General features: G+C 41.4%; 1 protein-coding gene across 3 annotated transcripts; it reads left to right on the top strand.

Annotated features, from left to right (window-relative positions):
• Nucleotides 1-924: 924 nt before the first annotated feature.
• On the top strand, nucleotides 925-19,494 carry cgna (cingulin a). 3 transcript variants are annotated; one of them, XM_080039123.1, is made up of 20 exons: nucleotides 925-1,112; nucleotides 5,817-6,732; nucleotides 6,858-6,928; nucleotides 7,059-7,128; nucleotides 7,267-7,362; nucleotides 8,268-8,389; nucleotides 8,727-8,838; nucleotides 9,388-9,600; nucleotides 10,509-10,657; nucleotides 11,393-11,513; nucleotides 11,606-11,818; nucleotides 12,240-12,461; nucleotides 12,884-13,132; nucleotides 13,229-13,399; nucleotides 13,618-13,779; nucleotides 14,071-14,244; nucleotides 17,483-17,601; nucleotides 18,078-18,186; nucleotides 18,276-18,439; nucleotides 19,321-19,494. In XM_080039123.1, the coding sequence occupies exons 2-20, from the start codon at nucleotides 5,818-5,820 to the stop codon at nucleotides 19,454-19,456; spliced, it is 3,588 nt and encodes a 1,195-aa protein (XP_079895249.1). In that variant the 5' UTR covers nucleotides 925-1,112; nucleotide 5,817; the 3' UTR covers nucleotides 19,457-19,494. The 3 variants fall into 3 exon arrangements, with proteins under 3 accessions (XP_079895249.1, XP_079895248.1, XP_079895250.1); XM_080039122.1 differs by having other exon boundaries at nucleotides 6,831-6,928; XM_080039124.1 differs by lacking the exon at nucleotides 7,267-7,362 and having other exon boundaries at nucleotides 6,831-6,928.
• Nucleotides 19,495-22,289: the final 2,795 nt, after the last annotated feature.

Here is a 22,289-nt window from a genome sequence, read left to right as displayed (position 1 = left end):
CAACATGTCTTGACAAGCTATTACACAATTTGAAAAATGTCCCTTTTGTGTTGGGGGTCAGCTCTGCATTTGCCTAATAGGATTTGTGTATGCACTCGATGTTTTTATTTTCTTATATAAAAATCTCCCCGTAAAGAATATTTATAATATGAGTACTTTTTAAATAGCCCTACTAAGGTAGCCCATTGTTTGTTTGTTGTTGTAGTCCTATAATATTCTAACCTTTATTTAATCAGTAAGAGTCAGTGGTAGCCAAATAAGCATAATGAAAATCTCTATTTTAAGTTTCCTGGTCAAGATAGACGTCAATAACAATATATAAAAGGCAACATTAAAAACCCATAATGCATCACAGAAGAGAAATGGCATTTGAAAACAAACCCAAGACGCAATAATACAATATCTGTATAGTAACAGTAGCCTACTTCAACTGCAGTATGTCATTGCAATGCACGTATACTTTTCAGCTGCTGCTAGTTTTTGCAGGCATCTCCATGTTGCTGGAGGTCATGCACTTGTCGCAGAGGGCTAGAGCTGTTTGCTCTGTGTGGATGATGCTGCTGAACTACCAGCTGGTAGATAGTTGCGCCATCTACTGGTCATTTATAGAGAAATAACAACATTTTGCACCTATCTATGTGTTGCACCAGTCTGTATTCACCTTAGGCGATCACCGATTCTGAAAAATGTGTCTTAATCAGGGACACTTTGTTTCATCTGGGGTAGAAAAAACAAAGAAGAAATAAAAAGGTCTCCTGTGTATCAGCATAAAGGTCATAAAACGCTCAAGCACAATGCATGACTGACATAGATATTCCACCAATAGCAAACGTCGCCGATATCTATAGTCCCGCCTACTTCGGCAATGTCGTCCAATTACATCGCTACAAACGGAGCGGCTGGGCAGGACGGTTACATCCCCGACAAAGGTAACAGGTTGCTGTCGCCGAATAATGAACTTGTTACGGTGCTGGCTTGCGTAGGAGTTGTTTTTCCATCCATTTTCGTGTGTGATTTGATGAACGTCTGTGGACTTGTTTTGAACTATCTTCGACACACGGGGAGAGAAGCGTCAAGAGAGGAGAAGCAGAGGGATAACTTCAGAGAAAGAGGTAACTTTACGGTCAGTTTCAGTCTTCACAGCAGCCCAGACAGCTAAACCAGACAGATACAACCTGTCAGACAGTTATGCTCTCCGTGGGAGGGTTTCTGATACTATGTGACGCGCTTTTCTTCCTTAAAGTTGGTTGCGCAATAATTTCTTACATTATAGTGCATTAGTGCCACTCAGGGTTTTGCTGTTAGCTACTTTAGCTGGGTAGCTAATGTTATAGACAGGCACCAGTGCTCCCAGCTAACGTCACTTCAGGATAATAACGTCTGAATTTGCTCGTTAATGTTGTAGTGAGAATAGTGTATTGTATAAACACTCTCAGAGTGAGTGTACGGGTCTGTAAACAAAATATGAAACTTATAAAGGTAGTTTAGTGCCGAAGGAAGTCATCATTTTAAAAGCTGTTTCACTCCATAACAACAGTTGTGATTTGCTGTGCTTTGGGGATTCTTCTCTGGAGAAAGGTCGGCACTTTGAAACAAACAAGACTCCAGGGCTTCATGTAGCCACATTTCAAATCATTGAACGCCCTGGCCTGACCTATGGCCTGAAATGTAAACAACAAACTCTCTTGGAAATAAAAAGTAGCAGGTGTATAACACAGAGATGCCTGAGACAGGTGAAACCGATGATGCAAGCAAAAAAGAAATGCATATTATAGGTTTGACGTGTGGGAATTGTGTCATGGAGTCCAATGATTATAGCACTGGACTTGCTAAGCTGTTGATCATGCTGACAGTTATAAACATGGCAAAAGTCTAAACACATGTATAAACTGGTAGAAATTGTGAAATGTTAAAGGTTAAAATACTCAAGTGTGCAGATAAAATTACATTAATCAATGTCACACACACACACACATACACACACACACTTGGGCTGTGCGAGTGTGGGACTGACTGAGAGGAACAAGTGTCTGGAATGTGGGTTAAGGGAGGGGTGTATTTATGTGCTCCTAATGCAGTGTCATTTGTTTACTATTTGGTAACACTGAGGTCTCTCTTTGTTATGCCAATGAAGCTCTTTGGAATCAAAAAGTAGGAATAATGGCTGTTTGTTTGAGTGTGAAAGCAGAGTAGTGGCATGTTTAGGATAGCGATGGAGCGCTGTGGAGAGAGGAGAGGGCCTGGTTTTATTATGTGAAGAATGTAATGGAGATGGAGAGAATACCCCAAGGACTGAGTGGCTGCCCCGTCTTTAAAGGACACAAAGGGCATGAGCTACGGTTTTGTCCAGTGCTGTTACCTAAACCTTCAAGTTTCTATTTTCCAGGTTACGTCCGAAAAATACTTACGGTCGCTTTTAGGTTGTTTTACAATAGTGTAGTGCTTTCTTCTTATCTACTGTTTCACAGCATGTCCATGTTGGCTTTACAGGAGACAATCTATACTATTGCTAACAGTTAGTCGATTAATTGACAAGTCAAAAAATTATTGACGTTGCTTTTGGTAATCAAATAAGGTTTCGATGTAATTTATCAGGCAAGAAGGTAATTATTCTGAAATTTGTGGAGTTGTTTCTTTTTCATTATATCATTTGATATATGAGCGCAAAGGTTTATCATTAATCTAGAACACAGTAGTTTGACATAATAACCTTAACCACAGTATAGGCACACCAACTAACTTTTACTGGCGCTTTCGACATCTCACTCAGTCATCCTCCGCGTCGGAAGTTGTAACAAACAATGTTCACTAGAACGTTCAGATATTTTACAGACTTAACCATGCATCAGTTAATTGAAATAACCCCAACAGGGTTTATTACAGTTCAAATATTCAGACATTAGCCATGTTCAAAGTGTTGATATATTCTACATACCAAAAAACACAGTTTTGAAAATGCAATGCAATTCACAATGTATGGGATGTTGACTGAAATAACCTTAAGTCCCTGCCGCCTTCTCTCCAGCTGTATCAGTGTTATAGGCCGGGGCCACAGATCATCTGATCACATGAATAACGCTGACGCAGTGAGTCAGCAGCAGCAGAGCCACTTTCATGACTCCACAAATTGCTGTTGTTTCATTTCTCTCCACACCACGCTCTAATCTCCTCCTAATGACATTTTCCATTCCATCTCCCATCTTAACTGGGAGGCGGCTCCAATTCGATTTACTGTGCGAGAATTAAATTTGAGGCCAGAGGCGGAGAGGCCAGTCAGCATAACTGCAGGGCACTGTGACCGGCAGCAGCAGCATCCAAAAGCACTATACACTTTGAGCTGGACAAGCAAGCCTGACAAATCTGGCCTGTCACATCCTATTAATTATACAAGCGTGGGGTTGATTAATTAACTGTCCGAACGAACACAACGAAAAATCTTAGTTTCAGCTCTAAAGGATACAGAGCCCCACACACAGTGTTTCTAATAAAGAAAGCAGTAACATTGGGTTTGGCTGACACACTTTGACTTTAGGGCGGTGAGTGTATCACCAAAGGGATTACAGAAGAGCATGGTTGTTCCTTCTTTCAGCATGGACAAGGATACTTTATTTTTAGAACGGTGTGGAAAGAAAGTAGCTTTGGGTTGAAACAAAAAATGAAAGTATTGAAACAAACTTGTTGCAGATTGACAGCGTGAGCCAGGAAATGGAAAAAGCACGGGAGGGTTTTGTGCATTCTCAGAATTGCTGCCCTCATTTTCCGCCCCACATCAGTTGGACAATAGGATGGGTTTCCCCCACCCCTTACCCTGGTTGTCCCTCTTGGAGTTATTTTTCAGGGGCATTATAAAACAAATAAACTGATGAAGAGATGCAGATGAAGAGACCAGACAGAGCTGTTGTTACTCCCTTATATTTACCTTTGTCAAAGTCAGTTGGGCTCACTGAGACTCTGCAGTTTGCCCCTGGTTCAGATCGGCATTTCACATGGAATCAATGGACATTGTTTTCTGTGGCATGTTGATCAGTGAATGACATGTTTGCTTGACCTTGCTGTGTGAAGACAGTGGGCTACAGACTTCATGCTCCACTGCACAAATGTGTTGTGACATGGTGCTGCTTCCTCTGTGGTTCCCAGAGGGAGGGAGAAAAAAAACTGCAAGTCTGATGAGCACAGGTCTATGTGCGGACCATGCTTACACACCACAAGCACACAGATATCCCTGAAGGTCATTCATATATTTTCCTTCACCAATTCACTTTCACTGTAGTAGGAACATTAAAGATTAGGGGTCCCACCGTAGCTAGCAACATGAGGATATAATCACTTATTTTGACAAAAGTGATTTTCTTTCACAACAAGCATTCTCCAGAATCGGTTACTCCACCTTTTTCAGAACGATTCGGCATGACTTGGTCTGGGCTGCGTGATAGAAGATCTTCCAAAATCTGTGTGGAAATGTAAAAATGTGTGTGTGTGTAGGCGTTCAATAATGTATGGGTGGATGTGTCGGAGCAAAACAAAGTTTTCTATTTGGTGGTTACTTTACTCTTTGGTCGTGTGTGTATGTGGGGGAGGGCGGTTGTGCAAAGGAAAAGCTTGACTTTGGATTTTTATCACACTAGTAGGCACTGATAAGAGAAGCAAAGCTGAGTGTGATTTTTTTTTCTCTCTTTCTCGCTCTCACGTCACCCTCCCTTTCAGTCTCCCCTGGCTGCTACTCTCTGTCCCTCACCTTGGAAAGCTGTGCAGAGGAAGTACAAGGAGCTGAGGCCCAGGAGCAGGGAGTGGTAATAGGTTTAAGTGAGTTTAACGAACCATGCAGACAGTGGTAATGACCTGGGAATGACATCTAGACCAGGAAGGTTCACTTCAGTGCTTTTTTGCCTGTGACGAATACATCTGTCAATGACTTATAACTAAACCTCGACAAAGGTGTGATCGGTTCAACTGGAATAGCCATACTTTTGGAATTACTCATCAAGGGCTTTCGGTGTACAAAGGGAGGATAAGGAGGAGAACAAATACGATGAAAATACCCTAATCAGCTGCTGTGGTACCTGTCTGTATTCAAGCAGTCAAATTAGTTTAGAGGGAAATGGGTTTAGTATTCGGCTGAGAAACTTCCAAAAGTTGGAAAAGGCTTAGTTGGTCCTTCCAAGGGGAAATGATGTGTGGGTGTGTGCTTTCAGGTTAATGACTAATGCAGTGCACTGCGGTCAAAGTCCACACCAACAGTTGAGAGCCAGAAGCAAAGTGTTACTGCGTATAAATCTGTGTCCATGTGTTTGTTCAAAGCAAAGGTTGGACATTTAAAGGCTGAGTGCCTAGGTATTCTTTGTTTGATTTCCTTATTTGAGGGAAGAGCTATATTAACCAGGCTTTTGATTGTATTGTATTGTATGGTATTGTATTGTAGTAGACTAGTAGTCCCTTTGTTTTTGTTTTGTTTTCTCTGTGTTCCCTGCTATTGTGAGTATAGCCTGACCGATACCAGATTTATTTGTCTGATACTGATATCAATATTTGAGAGTTTAAAATCAATTCTGATAACAATGTTTATTTTAAGCTGATAAATTATACTTCAAAATTGTACTTTGTCAGAGCTTGACAAACAGCCTTCAAAGGGGCAGCTCTGGCTCAGGTAAAAATGATTACAAAAAATATGAATTTGGTTCGGAGAGCCAACAGTTTAAATACATAGTTTTATAGTATCATAGTTTAAACTCTTCTCAAAATATCTCTTCTTTATGTGTGATCTAACTCCATCTTTGTTTCAATCTCCTTCTTCCACTTGCTCTCTGCTGTGTTGGCAGCATGAGCACACAATCTTCAGGCCGGAAGACGCCGGTGGACTACGGCGTCCAGATCCGCTTCATCAATGACCTCTGTGACAGTGGCGGGGGACAGCCTGTGTCCCAGCCCAGCAAGGCCAAACCTCAGACCAGCTCAAAGTACGGCGTGGCGGTGCGAGTGCAGGGCATCGCCGGCCAGCCCTATGTGGTGCTGAAAGACGGAGAGAAGGGCGACTCGTATGGCGTCCAGCTGCGGACCAATTACCCCTCTGGTTACGGTAGCCTTCCGCGGAGGAGAGAGAAAGTAGATCCGGCGGGAACACAAGGACTAGATGTAGAAGGAGGGCAGGGAGGCGGTGCACTACGCCGGGCCCAGTCCCACGGCTCGCTACTGGACAGGGAAGGAGATGATGACGGTGTGGGCAATAACGGGGATTTTCAGCTGTCCAGGCCACCAGGGGATGGGAAGTCTGGTAGCTATGGCAACCTGGATGGAGGGCTCGGTGTACGGGGGGAGAAAGAGCAGATCCGAGGCAGAGAGGGCGACGTGGAAAGGAATACGTGGGACGGCTCGTATAAAGCAGCAGGGCTCAGCGGGCCAGTGAGGAGCGCTCAGTCCGTTGCTGACCCTCCACAATACACAAGTGAGCATCAACGCGCTAATCCAAGGCAGAGACCGGTTAACAGACTAATAAACAGATTTGATGGAGGCCAACAGAGGGGATTCGCTCCTGCACAACACGATCCCGCAGCCACATCTCCTCTCGTCACCAACCCATACTCCTCCTCACCTCCTCAGTCTTCAGCTAACAGCAGCAGCCTGGGACACAGCCAAGGCCCTGTCACCAGATATCCCGGACACTCCACTAATCAGAGGACTTCACCAGGGAGATATACCGCAGTGGAGACGCCGCAGGCAAATCTGACTGAGGCCCAAGTGAGTAAAAAGTGTTGTATGGCAGCTTTTCTTTAGAAACAAACACCATGTAGCATGATGCAACAGTGCCAGAGTAGTTTTCTGATCTATGTCTCAAGGTGACTCCTGACCTTTTGCTGGACCAGGGTCAGAGTGCAGAGATGAGCAGTGAAGAGGAGCAGGTCATGCAGACTATATACAACATCCTGAGACAAGGGTATGAATTTACATTTTATTCTGTCTTCTTAGCACATCTAGAGGTCTTATTTAGTTGTGATAATGCAATAGTAAATACATTATTACATCCATTTGTTATATATTTATTTGGCCATTCTACTTTCCATCAGGACCAACGAGAGTGATGTTGTCATCAAGCACAAAGTCAAGGTCATCTTTCAGAAGATTCAGGATCTACAGGTTTGTCATTTTTGAAAAAGAATCTTCATTTCTGTCAGAGGTCGCCCTGCACTGGTTCAGAATGTCAGGTAAAGAAATAGTCTAAGCAACCTGCTTACAAGTATGTCCAAATATCAAATATTCCCCTTTCTTAAACAGCCCAAAGAAAAACACCAGGATGATTGGATGAGAGAAAAGAGGGATCTTGAAAAAAAGATGTCTGATCTACAAACTGCCCTGCAGGCGGAAAGAAGGGTGAGCAAAGCAGAAATAACAATGTGAGGGCTTCAAGATCAAGAGAGATCCAGAGGTTTTTAGCAGGGCTGTTTTTCTGTACTTCTATTTAGTGGATAATACACAATTCACAATACACAAATCATTACTGTAGTTTTGTTACCCTGGATGACACAACATGCCTTCCTTAATTCACTTGGCAGAGGATGTTAATATTCAGAGAGTACCTGCCATGTTAAATCAGCTCTGATTACATGCTGTCCATCCAGTGCCACTCATCCAAGTCTTAATGGGATGAGAGCACCAACTTCCATCTGAAGAAAAGTGTAGGTTTGTCTAGAGTAGGAAACTTCCCTCTTGAGTTTTTTAACCAACCTTATAAAACATGAATGTGTTTTAGAAAAACAGTTTTTATTGATATGAGAGATTATTTAGTGTTGCTTTTGATGAAAAAAGCTCTTTTTAATCATTAAAGTACATTTTTAATAGGTTTTATTGCATATGAATGATTGATCCCTTCTCTGTGGACACACTGTTTTGGACGTCATGAGCAGACAACAAGTGTCATATATTTGACATAATATTGATACAATTAAGTTTAAGGGGATAATTGTGCTCCAGACATTCTATTCTTAATCCTTGATAACATCTACAATTTTAAATATTTTTACTTTAAAAAATAACAGCAGTTAATATTGGAAGACGGCCTTTTGTCCCGCTTCTCAAGAATCACTGATATGTTGATTCAAGGAAGGTGGGGAGGTCTTAATCTCTAATAGCCCCTAAGAACTTAATCCGTAATGCATTTTGATCGGTGGTCCAGTGCAAGCCCACTTTAACATTTCCTAAACAGCCTATTGTTGCATATGCCAAGAGCTACCTGATTCAATGCTCTCATTTATTCATCATGTCTGCTTGTGTGTTAGAACTCTGTAAGCAATTCTGATCCCGCTCTGAAAGCGGAGCTGGAGTCCTGTCTGGATGAAAATCTGCAGCTCCGCGAGATGCTGGACCGGAAGAAGAAAGAACTAAATGACACACAATCAGAGTGAGGACACAGCAACACACACACACACACACACACACACACACACACACACACACACACACACACACACACACACACACACACACACACACACACACCACAGACGGACAGAGAGGAGTAAATGGGGCATGTTACCATTGTCTGTGAGTCTTAATGGTCAGGACAGGATTGAGAGGGGCGTTATGGGGCCTCTTTGTTTTCAAGCACACTCTCTTCACAATTTCATTACACAAGCAGAACTGTAACTTATTCAAGCGAGTGTTACCCAGTCATTTGAATTGAAGTCATTCAGAAGTGTGTGTGTGTGTGTGTGTGTGTGTGTCCTTGTTTCTCACAGGCTGACTCAGCTGCGTATGGATAGGGAGAATGCCGAGGCACAGGTCAGAGAAATGGAGGACCAGCTGGCTGTGTTTCAGGATGAACTGAGAAGAGAGGACGGCAACAAGACGGTAACACAGAAACCTATTCATACACCCACACAGAAACACAGGGAGAAACCATTTAACCCTACTGTTGGACTGAGAGGCTGAGAATCAAATCTAGGCTGTATTGCTTCTCAAGACAGCTGTTTATCTTGTAAATTATATTTACACTTTTATATATATACACACACACACACTCACACACACACACACACACACATTTTGGGGGAATTTAGCATTTAATTGATATATGTAAAGCTAGAAAAGTGGATAGGCAATGTTGAGAGGGGAGAGAGAGGGAGGGGGAACAATATGCATCAAAAGTCACTCGGCTGGAATCGAACCGGCAACCCTTCAATTCAATTGCGTGTACAGTTACCACTACGGCTACCAAGCGATTATAGGTTCATAATTTTTAAAAAGCTGTTGCTGTTAATAGCAGGATTAACTTAAATTCCTGTTGAGAAAAGTTGTCTAGGGTTTGTTTGTACAATCCAGCAATACTGTAGAAGTGAGCGAGATCCAACAGTATGAAGTTAACACTGTCTGTATATTCCCCGCTGTATCTGCACACAGGACCTGATCACTTGTCAGACTCAGCTGATGGAGGTCTGCCAGCTGAAACAGAAGCTGGAGGAGACGCTGAGACAGAGAGAGAGGGAGCTGACGGCTCTCAAAGGAGCTCTGAAGGAAGAGGTGGCGACACACGACAAAGAGGTGGAGGTGCTCCGAGAGCAGTACAGTGTTGACATGGAGAAGCTCCGCAGCAGCATGGAGCACGTGTCTGAGGTGTGAACACAAAACACAGCAGCCCCCAGATAGTGTCACTTGCAATTAAAGGTGCACTATGCAGTTTCAGGGAAGTGGGATTTGTTTAACATTTGCTTATGTTCACTTATCTGACAGACCCAAAGTTACATAGTTACAAGTAACCTGCCTGAGTGCTCTTTAGAATAACCATTCGATGAATCTAACCTTAGGCATACATGAGTAATACAAGATAAAAAATAATGTTTCTCATTGTACTAATAAGCATTCTAACATTTCAGTCAGGAGATATACCATGTGCAATATTTCTTATTACAAGATCAAATCTGAGTCCTACAGGTATAGTTTCATGGTTTATGTAGTTAAATACATGCATTCATTTCAGAATCGTAATAAAAATAGAAGTTGGTTCATGTCCCTTGTGGCTGTTATATTAGCTTATTCATAATGAAAAAGTGCCACTATGAAAATTTAAATTTAAAAACCATTCTGCACTTTGCAACGGAATCTGATTAAATGTAATGTGGCTTGAATTTTCAAGTTTAGTCCACACCACCAGACCGTCTTGAGTTATTTCTGTAGCACTCCAATCACATCTACCGGAACCTGTTTTGTGCGTAGACCTATAAAAAGAATGATTTCATGTGAACCTACCTTCCTGAGTGCTCTAGTGAAAAGCTGGAACCCACTAATGAAAGTCGAAGGACAAAAAAAAAAGGAGTGTCTGCAGAAAGGAATCTGCAGGCACATTAAGCATGCTCAGCCATGGTGAACCATCTAGCAGCATTTTTTCCAAATAGTTTCAACCACAATATTTAAAACTTCTAAATCTCATCAGTGGACTCTCTCCAGTCACATTTATTCATGTGTATAAATCGCCAGGGTTATAATCAAACATGCTCTCAATTCTTCTGTCTCCTTTTTTAAAGTCTCACGCTGGGATCGAGGCAGAGCGGTTGCGCGTCAATACGACAGTCCGCTCACTACAGCAGCAGTTGGAAGACTGTAGAGACGAGAGCAGCCACTGGATGGAGCAGTTTCACTCCACTAGAGATGAACTTCGAACCACCAAACAAGAGTGAGTCTAGACTATTGCATCATATTGTTCACAAAGTTCATTCATTATTACCTACCTAGATGATTGGAATTAGAGTGCCTTCTTGGACGTGGTTTTATGTCACCATCTTTTCATGGTTTCCCTTTGCATCTGCTGTACTACTAATTGGTGTCCATCTCTTCTCTTTCATTCTACCTGGTCATTTTTTTCTCCCCCTCTCTATTAGAGAGGCACCCAGCAGCCCTGAAATACCGTGAGAGTCACTAATTGAAATAGCATTTGTGTTTTAGACGTTTAGACCTGTAGATGTGGCTAGCTGTGCTAACAACTGTCTAACCGTAGTTCCAAGGCCATCCACACTTAACAGCCTAAAGTCATGACTGTTTGTGACTGTATTTAACAGAGTTTAAATATCTATATTTAAATTCAGTGGAACACTGTACGTAAACAGAAACTGTAAAGTTACAGAGGAGTGGTGTGGATGATCTTAAACGTCTTGTGTGCTTAGTGATCTAGATGTCTTGCCTGTTTATATGCCTGATTGTTATGTGGTAACGGTAAAAGCTGATTTATTTCTTGTTGTTTGAAGACTAAATAATAACTCATTTGCTCGTTGACCTACTTCTAAAGTAAATGAAGCTCAATAAGATTTCACAATCGCCTATATAATCCAACTGCCGCAGATCAGTTAATCAGGCGATACTCATCTATTGTAAAATTTGTTTTGATTGACTGTATTTGATCTGCATTTTTTAGTCTCCTACAAACCCGTTTGGAAAAAGAGGAGTTTGAGGATGAACTAAAGGAGCTCCAGGATAAAGTGAGCACAATGAAACAACAGAAACCGGACCATAGCCACACACAGAATCTCAGCCAGGTGCAGTAAACACTCACTCAGCCCCACATAATCACTAATCCCTTTACCAAAAAAATTAAGCAATTTAACCGTCCACCATATTTCTGTTCCAGGAACTTGAGCGATGCAATGCTGATCTGAAGAAGGCCAAGTCTGACCTGGAGAAGCAGAGGACGGAGTACGACAAGAAGGTCATGGAGGTCATCTCCATAAAGAAATCTCACCAGAACCAGGAGGCAGAGCTGAAGTATGAGATCGACCGGCTGAAGGAGCAGATACAGAGGGCCAAAGAGGACTTTGTCAAGGCACAGGAGAAAAACAAACGGGTCAGTTAAGTCTTACGGTGTGAGGTCTAATCAATCATAATGTAAATGGAACTAATTACTTGGCTAGCACAACAACGTTTGAGAACATGTATGCAGAAGTTTCAATGGAGATTGGGATCGTTTGAAATACTAGTTTCTTATAAATGTTTCATCTTAAAAGTAGCTATGAGGAACTTTCAGTTTTTGTTGATACTTTGGACAAAAGCGTTATTGTTTTTACCACACCAGCGCCCATAATAGTAAATGTATAAAAATACATTTATTTTCGCTGATGGTCTCGTTTGCTGTTACAAGTCATTTATGATCAACAGAGGAAAAATGAAACATTTGAAAGTTCCTCGTATGACGTTTAATCTTAATCTTTCATTGCGCTTCGTATATATTTCGTCAGTGTCATTCTCTTGTTTTTCTGCCGCCACAGCTCCCAGATCCAGCCATTATCTCAGAGCTGGAGCAGCAGCTGAATGAGGCGCGTAGTGAAGCTAGCCAGCTCAAAGAGAAACTCTCATTGTCTGAGTTGGACCTTGAATCTAGTCAAACACGCCTCAGTAGAGCTCAGATGGAAGTCAAATCTCTCCAAGATGCACAGCAGGAGCAGGCCGACGCCAACACGCGGCTGAAAGACAAACTCTCACGGTTAGAGGTAGGTCACATCCTAGACTGTCTGTGTGTGAGAAAAACCCTGAAAGCAGTAGACACATTTAAAGGTGCACAATGCAGTTTCAGAGGAGGGGGATTTGTTTACCTTTTCAGAGCCTGCAGTTAATTTACAAAACATTTTTTCTTCTACATGTAATTCTTAGTATTGAATAATTCTTTCATCATAAACTCAAACTAAATTATTTTGAGGAACCTGGAACCAAACATAAGACTAGAATATGTTTGTAAACAGTGGGGCCCTGCTGCTGTAAACAACAACAGTGAAACAGTAACTTTTCAGGAAGCTTTTCTAACTTCAAACAGTGTTCCAGGGATCCAAAATAAAAAAATCATTGACACACTCAAAGTTACATAGTGTGCCTTTTAACGTAACTGAACATCCCTCTTGTTTTGTTTTTTCCTCAGGCTCAGCTGCAGACCAGCAGCACAGAGAGCTCAGAGTTAGAGCTGGCCCTGCACGCTGAGGTGAGGGGCTTGAGGTCTGAGCTGGACGAGGCCAAGAGGAAAGCTTCCAGACTGAGCCAGGAGCACCGTGAACTCAGCCTGCGTCAGGAGGACAAGGAGAAAGACAAAGAGACACTCAAACACACCATCAACCAACTAGAAGAGACTGGAAGACAGCAAGAGAGAGCTCTGGACAAACTCAACAAAGAGGTAAGACGGGGAGCTCCTTTATTTTTATTCTTTTGCAAATAAACAATAGTGTCTATAATAGGAGCACAAACTAATCATCCTCTGTGTCCCCGTCAGATTGAGTCTCTGACCCTGTCCTCAAGAGAGGAGACCCAGGCTCTCAAGGCTCAGCTGGAGGAGCAGAGAGAGAAAGCCCGCAAGGAAATGCAGGAGACGCAACGCCATGGAAACGATGCCACAAGTGAACTGGAGAGAAGTCGAATAAGCTTAAGGAAACTGGAGGAAGAGGTGTGTGTTTTTGAGTTATTATACAAAAAATGAAGTCTGGTCTGAATGTTTTCAATAGTTTTGGCATATTTATTATCATATTTATTGTGGCTGTTTGACTGATTGAATTCTAATATTTGTGTTCTATACAATTCCAAACCACATCTTCACAATTATTTTTATGATTGAAAGTCAGGTTGGTTATACTGTTTCCAAATATTATGATAAATCTTACCTAGGCTTCACGACAGAAGAAAGAGCTTCTCCTTGTTTCTGAGGAGAGAGACAACCACCAGCTGGATAGAGAGCTTCTGGTCAACAGACTGCGTCACCTTGAGGGGGAGGTGGAGGCCAGCAAAAACAGCTACAATGAGAAAACCCGGGAAATTCGTATTCTGGAGGTAAACTACAGTATGAGCATCTGCTCGCATCCGGTATAATAAACAATGACTACAGGGGCTATCTAGTGTTAATAGTTCTGCCTTGCAAACATTATGGGCACATTTCAGCATGTCGTTTTCAATTCTAAATTAAACAGATACAGTTTGTAGCGTAACATATATACTTGTTTAATGTGTTTACACTTACTGTATAAGAATGTAGAACAGAACAAGAGTGTGCACTATCAAACTTTTCTCAGGGCTTTTTCTGGTACACACAATAAAGGTTGATTTGTTTCTGTCTGGGTTAAGGACAAGCTGAAGCGTGTGGAGCTGGAGCTGGAGGAGGAGAAGAGCAGTGTGGAGATGATGACCGACCGAGTGGCCCGGAGCCGAGACCAGATGGACCAGCTGCGCTCTGATCTCATGCAGGAGAGATCCTCCAAACAGGACCTGGAGCTGGACAAGAACGCCATGGAGAGACAGGTACACGCACACATACACTCACCCGCCACTTTATTAGGTACACATTTCTTGCTTACACATACAGTCATATGAAAAAGTTTGGGAACCCCTCTCAGCCGGCATTATAATTGACTCTGCTTTCACAAAAAAAATATAAAAGTGGTATGTCTTTAATTTACCAGGAACAGCTAAGTACTGGGATGTTTTCCAAACAAAGATTTTTTGAAAAGCAGTATTTGGTTGTATGAAATAAAATAAAATGTGAAAAACTGGCTGTGCAAAAATATGGGTACCCTTGTGGTTTTGTTGATTGTAATGCCTGTAACAGCATGTAAAACTGATTAATTTAAACACAAAGTTGGTTGGATTATGTTGTTAAGCCTTGAACCTCATAGAAATGTCTGTTTAATCATGAGAAAATGTATTGTAGGTGCCTAAATGCAAGTTGCACTTCTCTTAGACTCTCTGCTAAAGTGAGACAGAATGGGATCATCAAAACAGCTCCCAAAAGATCTGAAAAACAAAGATTGTTCATTGTCATGGTTTAGGGGAAGGCTACAAGAAGCTTTCCCAAAGGTTTCAATTGTCAATTTCGACTGTAGGGAACGTTGTCAGGAAATGGAAGGACACAGGCACAGTGGCAGTTAAACCCAGGCATGGCAGACCAAGAAAAAAACAGGAGCGGCATAGGTGGAGGATTGTGAGAATGGTTGCACACAACCCACAGATCACCTCCAAAGACCTGCAAGAACATCTGGCTGCAGATTGTGTATCTGTACATCGTTCAACAATTCAGCGCAATTTGCACCAAAACATCTGCTTTTTATAAAGACCAAATAACTTAATTTTTGTCTCATCAGTCCAAAGCATTTTCTTCCAATATGAATCTGGCTTGTCTAAATGAGCTTTTGCATACTCCATGCAACTGTATCTGTGGCGTGGGCGCAGAAAGGGCTTCCTTCTCATCACCTGGCCATACAGATGTTTTGGTGCAAATTGCACTGATTTGTTGAACCATGTACAGATACACAATCTGCAGCCAGATGTTCTTGCAGGTCTTTGGAGGTGATCTGTGGGTTGTGTGCAACCATTCTCACAATCCTCCACCTATGCCGCTCTTGTACTTTTCTTGGTCTGCTAGACCTGGGTTTAACTGCAACTGTGCCTGTGTCCTTCCATTCCCTGACAACGTTCCTTACAGTAGAAATTGACAATTGAAACCTTTGGGAAAGCTTCTTGTAGCCTTCCCCTAAACCATGATAATGAATAATCTTTGTTTTTAAGATCTTTTGGGAGCAGTTTTGATGATCCCATTCTGTCTCACTTCAGCAGAGAGTCAAAGAGAAGTGCAACTTGCATTTAGGCACCTAAAATACATTTTCTCATGATTAAACAGACATTTCTATGAGGTTCAAGGCTTAACAACATAATCCAACCAACTTTGTGTTTAAATTAATCAGTTTTACATGCTGTTACAGGCATTAAAATCAACAAAACCACAAGGGTACCCATATTTTTGCACAGCCAGTTTTTCACATTTTATTTTATTTCATACAACCAAATACTGCTTTTCAAAAAATCTTTGTTTGGAAAACATCCCAGTACTTAGCTGTTCCTGGTAAATTAAAGACATACCACTTTTATATTTTTTTTGTGAAAGCAGAGTCAATTATAATGCCGGCTGAGAGGGGTTCCCAAACTTTTTCATATGATTGTATATACACATTTACGCTAATCAGCCAATCACAAGGCAGCAACTCAATGCATTAAGGCATGTAGACATGGTCAAGACAACTTACTGAAGTTCAAACCAAGCAACAGAATGGGGAAGAAAGGAGATTTAAGTGACTTTGAATGTGGCATGGTTGATGGTGTCAGACGGGCCAGTCTGAGGGTGTACTCACACCTGCTGTGTTTAGTTCGGTTGAAACAAAATCAGGTGCACTTCCACTGAGTTCACCACTGCCTTTCAGACAGGTGTGAATACAGCAATCGCACTCGGGGGCGGACCAAACAAGCTCTCCGAGGCCCAGCTGAAGAGGTAGTCTCGGTGCGCTTCCAAAGGCACTCTGCTGCAGTTCGTTTGTGGTGTGAATTTGGCCGAACTCTATCTTTTCTTTTTTACTAAATCGCCGTAAGGAAAACATTATGGGAAAGTGTTTTTGTAGCTATTGTTAGGAAGATTAGTTTGATTGGGAGCACAAGCGGATATATTACATTTGATAGAGAGGACGCGTAACAATGCTGATGTGTTCAGCGATTAGATGAGGGAGAGGGGAGCGTATCCTGCGGACAGGTTCACGCTGCGCTTTGCAGGAAGTGTGTGTTTTTATTTTGCTTCCCATGTTAACAGGACTGTCAATACTATCCCTGTGTCAGTTTGAAGCTGAGCTGCGCCGAACTGACACCCAGCAGAAACACAGTTCAATCAGCTGTGTCAGCTCTTGCCTATTCTTCTCGCGGGCCGTGCGTCCAGCAGCAAAAATACAATAAAAAATATTTTTTACATACAAGCCACATAACGTGGCATTGACATAAGCCTAGGCCTACATATTATAACCATATGAAACAACAATAATTGATGTTTTTCTTCTTTAATTATGGGCTAGATGTAGGCCTATTTATTTATTATTTTTAACCCCATATTATATCAATTATATATTTCACAGTTTTCACCACGTCCGTGCTTCCTGCTACTCTCCACCCCAGAATGTCTGTCCAATGAATGAATGACCCCAGATCACGTGTGATTTTGCTTCGAATGCTGTTCACTTGCAAAAGGGGCAATATGAAGGTGGACCACACCAAACAAAAAAATCTAAATTCTATTTGGTCTGGACCAAAGCAAGTGAACAAGTGGACTTTCCAGTGTGAATACACCCCGAGTATTTCAGAAACTGCTGATCTACTGCGATTTTAACGCACAACCATGTGGGTTAAAAAATGCCTGGTTTATGTCAGAAGTCAGAGGAGAAATGGGCGGACTGGTTCGAGATGATAGGAAGTCAACCGTAGCTCAAATAACCACTCGTTGCAAGCACGGTATGCAGAATACCATCTCTGAATGCACAACACAAAATAATTAAGGCAGTTTTGAAGGCCAAAGGTGGTTCAGCCCGATGCTAGCAAGGTGTACCTAATAATAAAGTGACCAGTCAGTGTACACACAACATCTGTGTTTTCTGAAAAAGTACAAAACCACTGGAGTGTATTTTGGATAGTGTTGTTGACTGGCCGTGTCTCTCTGTCCATCATACAGCTGAAGGAGTTGAGGGGTCGTGTGGCCGACATGGAGGGCCAGACTCGCTCCACAGCCGGACTCTCCCAGCTGGAGAACAAGATCCAGGAGCTGGAGGAACGCCTACGCAGTGAGGAAAGGTACAAGGCAACCCATAGAAAACATCCTGCTGCCCAGTACATAGATACATTTAAAATCACATGTTTACATCTCATATGTCTTTGAAGCATAACACGTGTTGAATGGTTACTGTCTGTCACGGGCTAAAGAATAGTTTATTTTATATCGATTGCATTCCCAGTTAGGTTCAACTCAATATCCTAAGGGTACATCAAAGCTAAAAGGCAACATACTTCTTATATCTATTTCGTGTTCCTTCTAATCACATCAGAGCTTTTTTTTCTCTATCACTTTCATTCACATTAATTCAGTTATGTAGACACTAAGCTGACTGTCCAGTAAAACCCGAGATCATCTCATGGCTACTGAGCATCCTTAATGATAGCAATGAGGTGTCAAATGTCAAAAGCTTGAGGGCATTTTGACAGTAGTGAAGGTGGGGAGAGTGTTGTTACTCATTAACATGCTCACATGCCTTATTCTCTGCTCTGTAAAGGGAGAAGAACTCTGTGTTGGCGTCTCAACGTCGCCTGGAGAGAAAACTAAAAGAACTTAGCATGACGATGGATGAGGAGAGACATACGCACACTGAACAGAGAGACCAGGTAAACAAATACACCTCCTACTGAATAGCAAAATATGTTAACATTAAACGTATATTAACATATGTTTAACGGTATTGTGTGTGTTGCAGCTTGCTCTGAGAGTGAAAGCTCTGAAGAGGCAGGTGGACGAAGGAGAGACAGAGCTGGAGAGGATAGACGGCATGAGGAGGAAGGCTCAGAGAGACATGGAGGAGCAGATGGAGCTGAAAGAGGCCTTGCAGGGCAGGGTCACAGCACTGGAAACTGACCTCAAGTAAAGAACTGGATTTTTTCTTTGTCTATAACATTTGTTTCTCATCCAATTGATTTCCCCTCTGTGAGTAAGCTTTCCAAACAATTGCACAATACACTTCCTGTCAGCCAGATCATCGCAAAAAAAAGTGTGTGAGTAACCTCCTCCTTATGTCACAGAATAAATACACCTGCATGTAAATGAGGCTATTACCAGTGAACACACCTGGTAGAGATTCACACATCCTCCCCTGAGGTGCTCTATTTCACAATGTGACGTCTGTAAAACAAATTCACCAATCACCCCGCGACACAAACGGTATTTCAATAAACTTATACAGCACACTACTCGCGTACCGCAGGGGGAAATCAAATTCCTGACATACTCCCACTAGTATCAAGAAAGTGCATTTTGTTCCCCACTATTGCCAGCAGAGGGAGCACCATGATAACCGGGCAGTTATTAGCCTTCGTGAATAAGTGTTTGTTTCAACAGTTAAAGGTGCACTATGTAACTTTGGGTGTGTCAGAGAAGTTGAAAATGTTCTAAGGTATATTCTCGTAACTGAATAAACAAACTTTCGTCTCAGGAATAATTGGATCACTGGAACACTAGCTGAAGTTAGAAATCTACCTGAAAAGTTGCTGTTTCACTGTTGTTGTTCACAGCAGCAGGGCTCCACAGATTTGTTTACAAACATATTGTAGTCTTACATTTGGTTCCAGATGCCCAGAATTAATTTTGTTTTGATTTATGATGATAGAATTAATCAATACAAAGAATTACATGTAGAGAAAATGTGTTTTGTAAACTAACTGCAGGTTCTGAAAATGTAACCAAATCCCTCTTCCCATAAACTGCATAGTGCACATTACGAGATTGCTACTGTTTTTGTGTCACAGGAGGAAAACACAAGCTGCAATGCGTCCCACTCTGGATTCATCTGCCCTCAGCTCAGACGATGACGACAGCCTATTTGATACCTCCACCATCACCTCCATTCTGACTGAGAGCCACCTCCAGACCAGCTCCTGTTAAAGCAGACACTTCAGGGCCTAGGGGAGGGGAGGGGAGGGGGTGGGCTAGGGTAGCACTGATAAGGGGGAAAAAATGTAGGTAGGCCAAGATTAGCTGCTTTGTAGACAGGGAGTAAACACTACAGACAATGAGGGTCCAGGGAGATGAATGGCATGTTGTAGAGAGGTTAGTAGGGGACTCATTTTCCACACCAGAGTGAATGAAAAGAAACAAAACATCCTCTGCATTTAAGGGAATTTCCTTCAGCCTACGATGTACACAGATGTTCTCCATTGGTACAGTTGGAAGGACTCCATTGCAATGAATGCAAAAACACTAGCAAACACACTGCACAAGGTACATACAAGCACTACTGCACAAAGTCTGTAGTTGGATTGTAAAGAGATCAATGAGAAGAAGGAAAAATACCTGTTGCGTTTTTTTTTTGGTACTTTACAATACAAACCTAGTATGTCAAATCCTTTCAGTGTTGAGATTCTGGGTCAAGCACTTATGGTACCAAGTCTGGCTTTTTCAAATATAGTTTACAAATGTTTTAGTGTAAACACTTGACCTGCCAGACTTTAGTTTTTCTCTGGAGCACACAGCTGTCACTGAACTCACACATTATGTACCTCAGCATGCACAAGTATTAGGAAGCACTACTGTAAAACCTGAACAAAATGCTGACACTGAGTACATTCACAATCGCCACAAACAGTTTGAAAACAATATAACACTGTAAATCTTCTGCTGGTTTTCTGAAAAATAAATTAACCTAACCAAATCTAATGGTTTAAGCACTGCACATGAAATTCTCATTGAATGAAATGTTTACGTAAAAAAAAGAAAAAAATACATTATTGAATACTGTATGAAATAATTCATTTCTGTGTTTATGCATTGTTTGGGACTGGGGATTATTCCACCATCCAGCCTTAAATAGCACACGGTACAAAGTCGAGCAATTCTGAAGTATATACCACAGAAAAGTACGTATCTGAAATGGCTTTTCTTGGACAGGACAAATTTAATTTTAGTGGGAAGATTTAGATTAGTTTAGCTGTTTCTCAACTAAGTCTGTATTCACTACACTGGAAGCATTTTCCAGGGAAAGGTACAACAGACTGTTGGTTTTGTGCTTTGTAACTTTTAGGGGAAAAAACAAGTCAGGATATCCACTCCACCAGCAATGTAATGGCCAAAATATCTTCCTGTCTGTTCAGAACTTTACAAGTTTATTTGTAGAAGCTCCACACTATGCATTCCTTTAGCAAGGTACTAAAATATATTCTTATTTCATTACAATGCCTTAAAAAATGTAATTATTTTCTGAATGATTTTTGTAAAATGTTTTGTATAGATTTGTTTGGATTGATTTGTGTATACAGTTTGAACAATCATTTGAAGCTATTATTGTATCACACTATGCTGCCATGTTTAATGTCTCCCTTTCTTTTCGGTGAAACTGTAAAATTGTACTCGATATGATTCGTTAGATTTTGAAAGTCTTATACTGTAATTGTTGACTGGAAGAAAAATTCACACTTCACAAAATAAAACTTTTTTTCTATTGCATATAAATGTAGCACCTATAAAACAATTAAGTTAAATCGATCTGTGTTTACTGTCTTTGTAGTATGCTGTAATCAAAAAAGGATAACTTCTTTTACTGCATATTTTTGTTTTTTGTACATTTGGGATTCACAACTCTTATTGTGTTTGTGCATTTGCCTTAAACAGAATGAGTCAGACATAATTGGCTTTCAAGCTGTTCCACTGTCAGTGTTGTTTGGCTGAAGCAAGCAGCTGCTTTTAAATAACAAACCAGCTGTACAGCAGACTAACACATATTGAGATCAGCTGGAGCATTTAGCAGCTAAAGAGCCAGATACTGTATGTCCCTCAGGAGTTGGTGGAGACCAAACACAGAGCTGAACGTGTTGCTCATTAACTGCTGGATGGGTAAACTAAAAAACTAAAAAGATGATGAAAATATGATCAATTGGCTTTTATCATTTTATTTTACTGTTTTATTTTCTGTTCCATGGGTGCCTATTTATTTTCTTATCAATTTACTCATCTACTGTCCAGCTAGCTGCCATGTCACTTTGAATGTTTACAGTCTCTCTTGTCTCACCTGTTTTGTCTATTCTCACTAATTAAAAAAAGAAACACACTCATTTTTCACCTGCGCTGCTGGGAATATGAGGTTTGTTATCTAACCCTGGGTTTGCTAGATTAGTTATTCACTCACATACAGAAGCTCACTGGGCACATAATAGTCATCATCACTGTTCCGTCAAAATAGATGACAAGAAGAACTGTGTGTAGCTGACCTTCATTTTAACATTGGCTATATACTTCATTACAGCCTTGTCTTTTCTCATATCTCAAAATTCGGGGTTGAACAGAAGAACTGCCATGGCCCAGCAGACATTTTAACATGTGAATTACATAACTTACAGCTTTCTTCAAAATGGCATTTGACCTAAACTGTTTTGTCTGCATCAGCTGTTCCATCAGAGAAGCAGAGCATGTGTTGACGTGCCATCCAGTGAACCTGAATGAGCGCCAGTGTTGTTGTTTAACCCTCTAATCTCTTGTTGCTGTTGCAGAACTGTTTTTGTTCATCACAGCTGAAGCGTTGCACCAAGCAGAAATAGACCTGGATGATGTGTTGTTACAGTGAACAGTGTTTTCTGATTGTTCACACTTCACTGGATGAATAGTTTGGGGCCTCTACATTACCTGCATGACTTCAGCTTTCTGTACAGCACAGTTGTCAACAAACTCATCCCACAAATTCTACCATAATTCACACGACTACATATGTAATATGCACATAAACCTG

Source organism: Ammodytes marinus (assembly GCF_949987685.1).
Source record: "Ammodytes marinus genome assembly, chromosome: 13".
Taxonomy (NCBI): Eukaryota; Metazoa; Chordata; class Actinopteri; order Uranoscopiformes; family Ammodytidae; genus Ammodytes; species Ammodytes marinus.
This window is presented reverse-complemented; position numbering and strand designations above follow the sequence as displayed.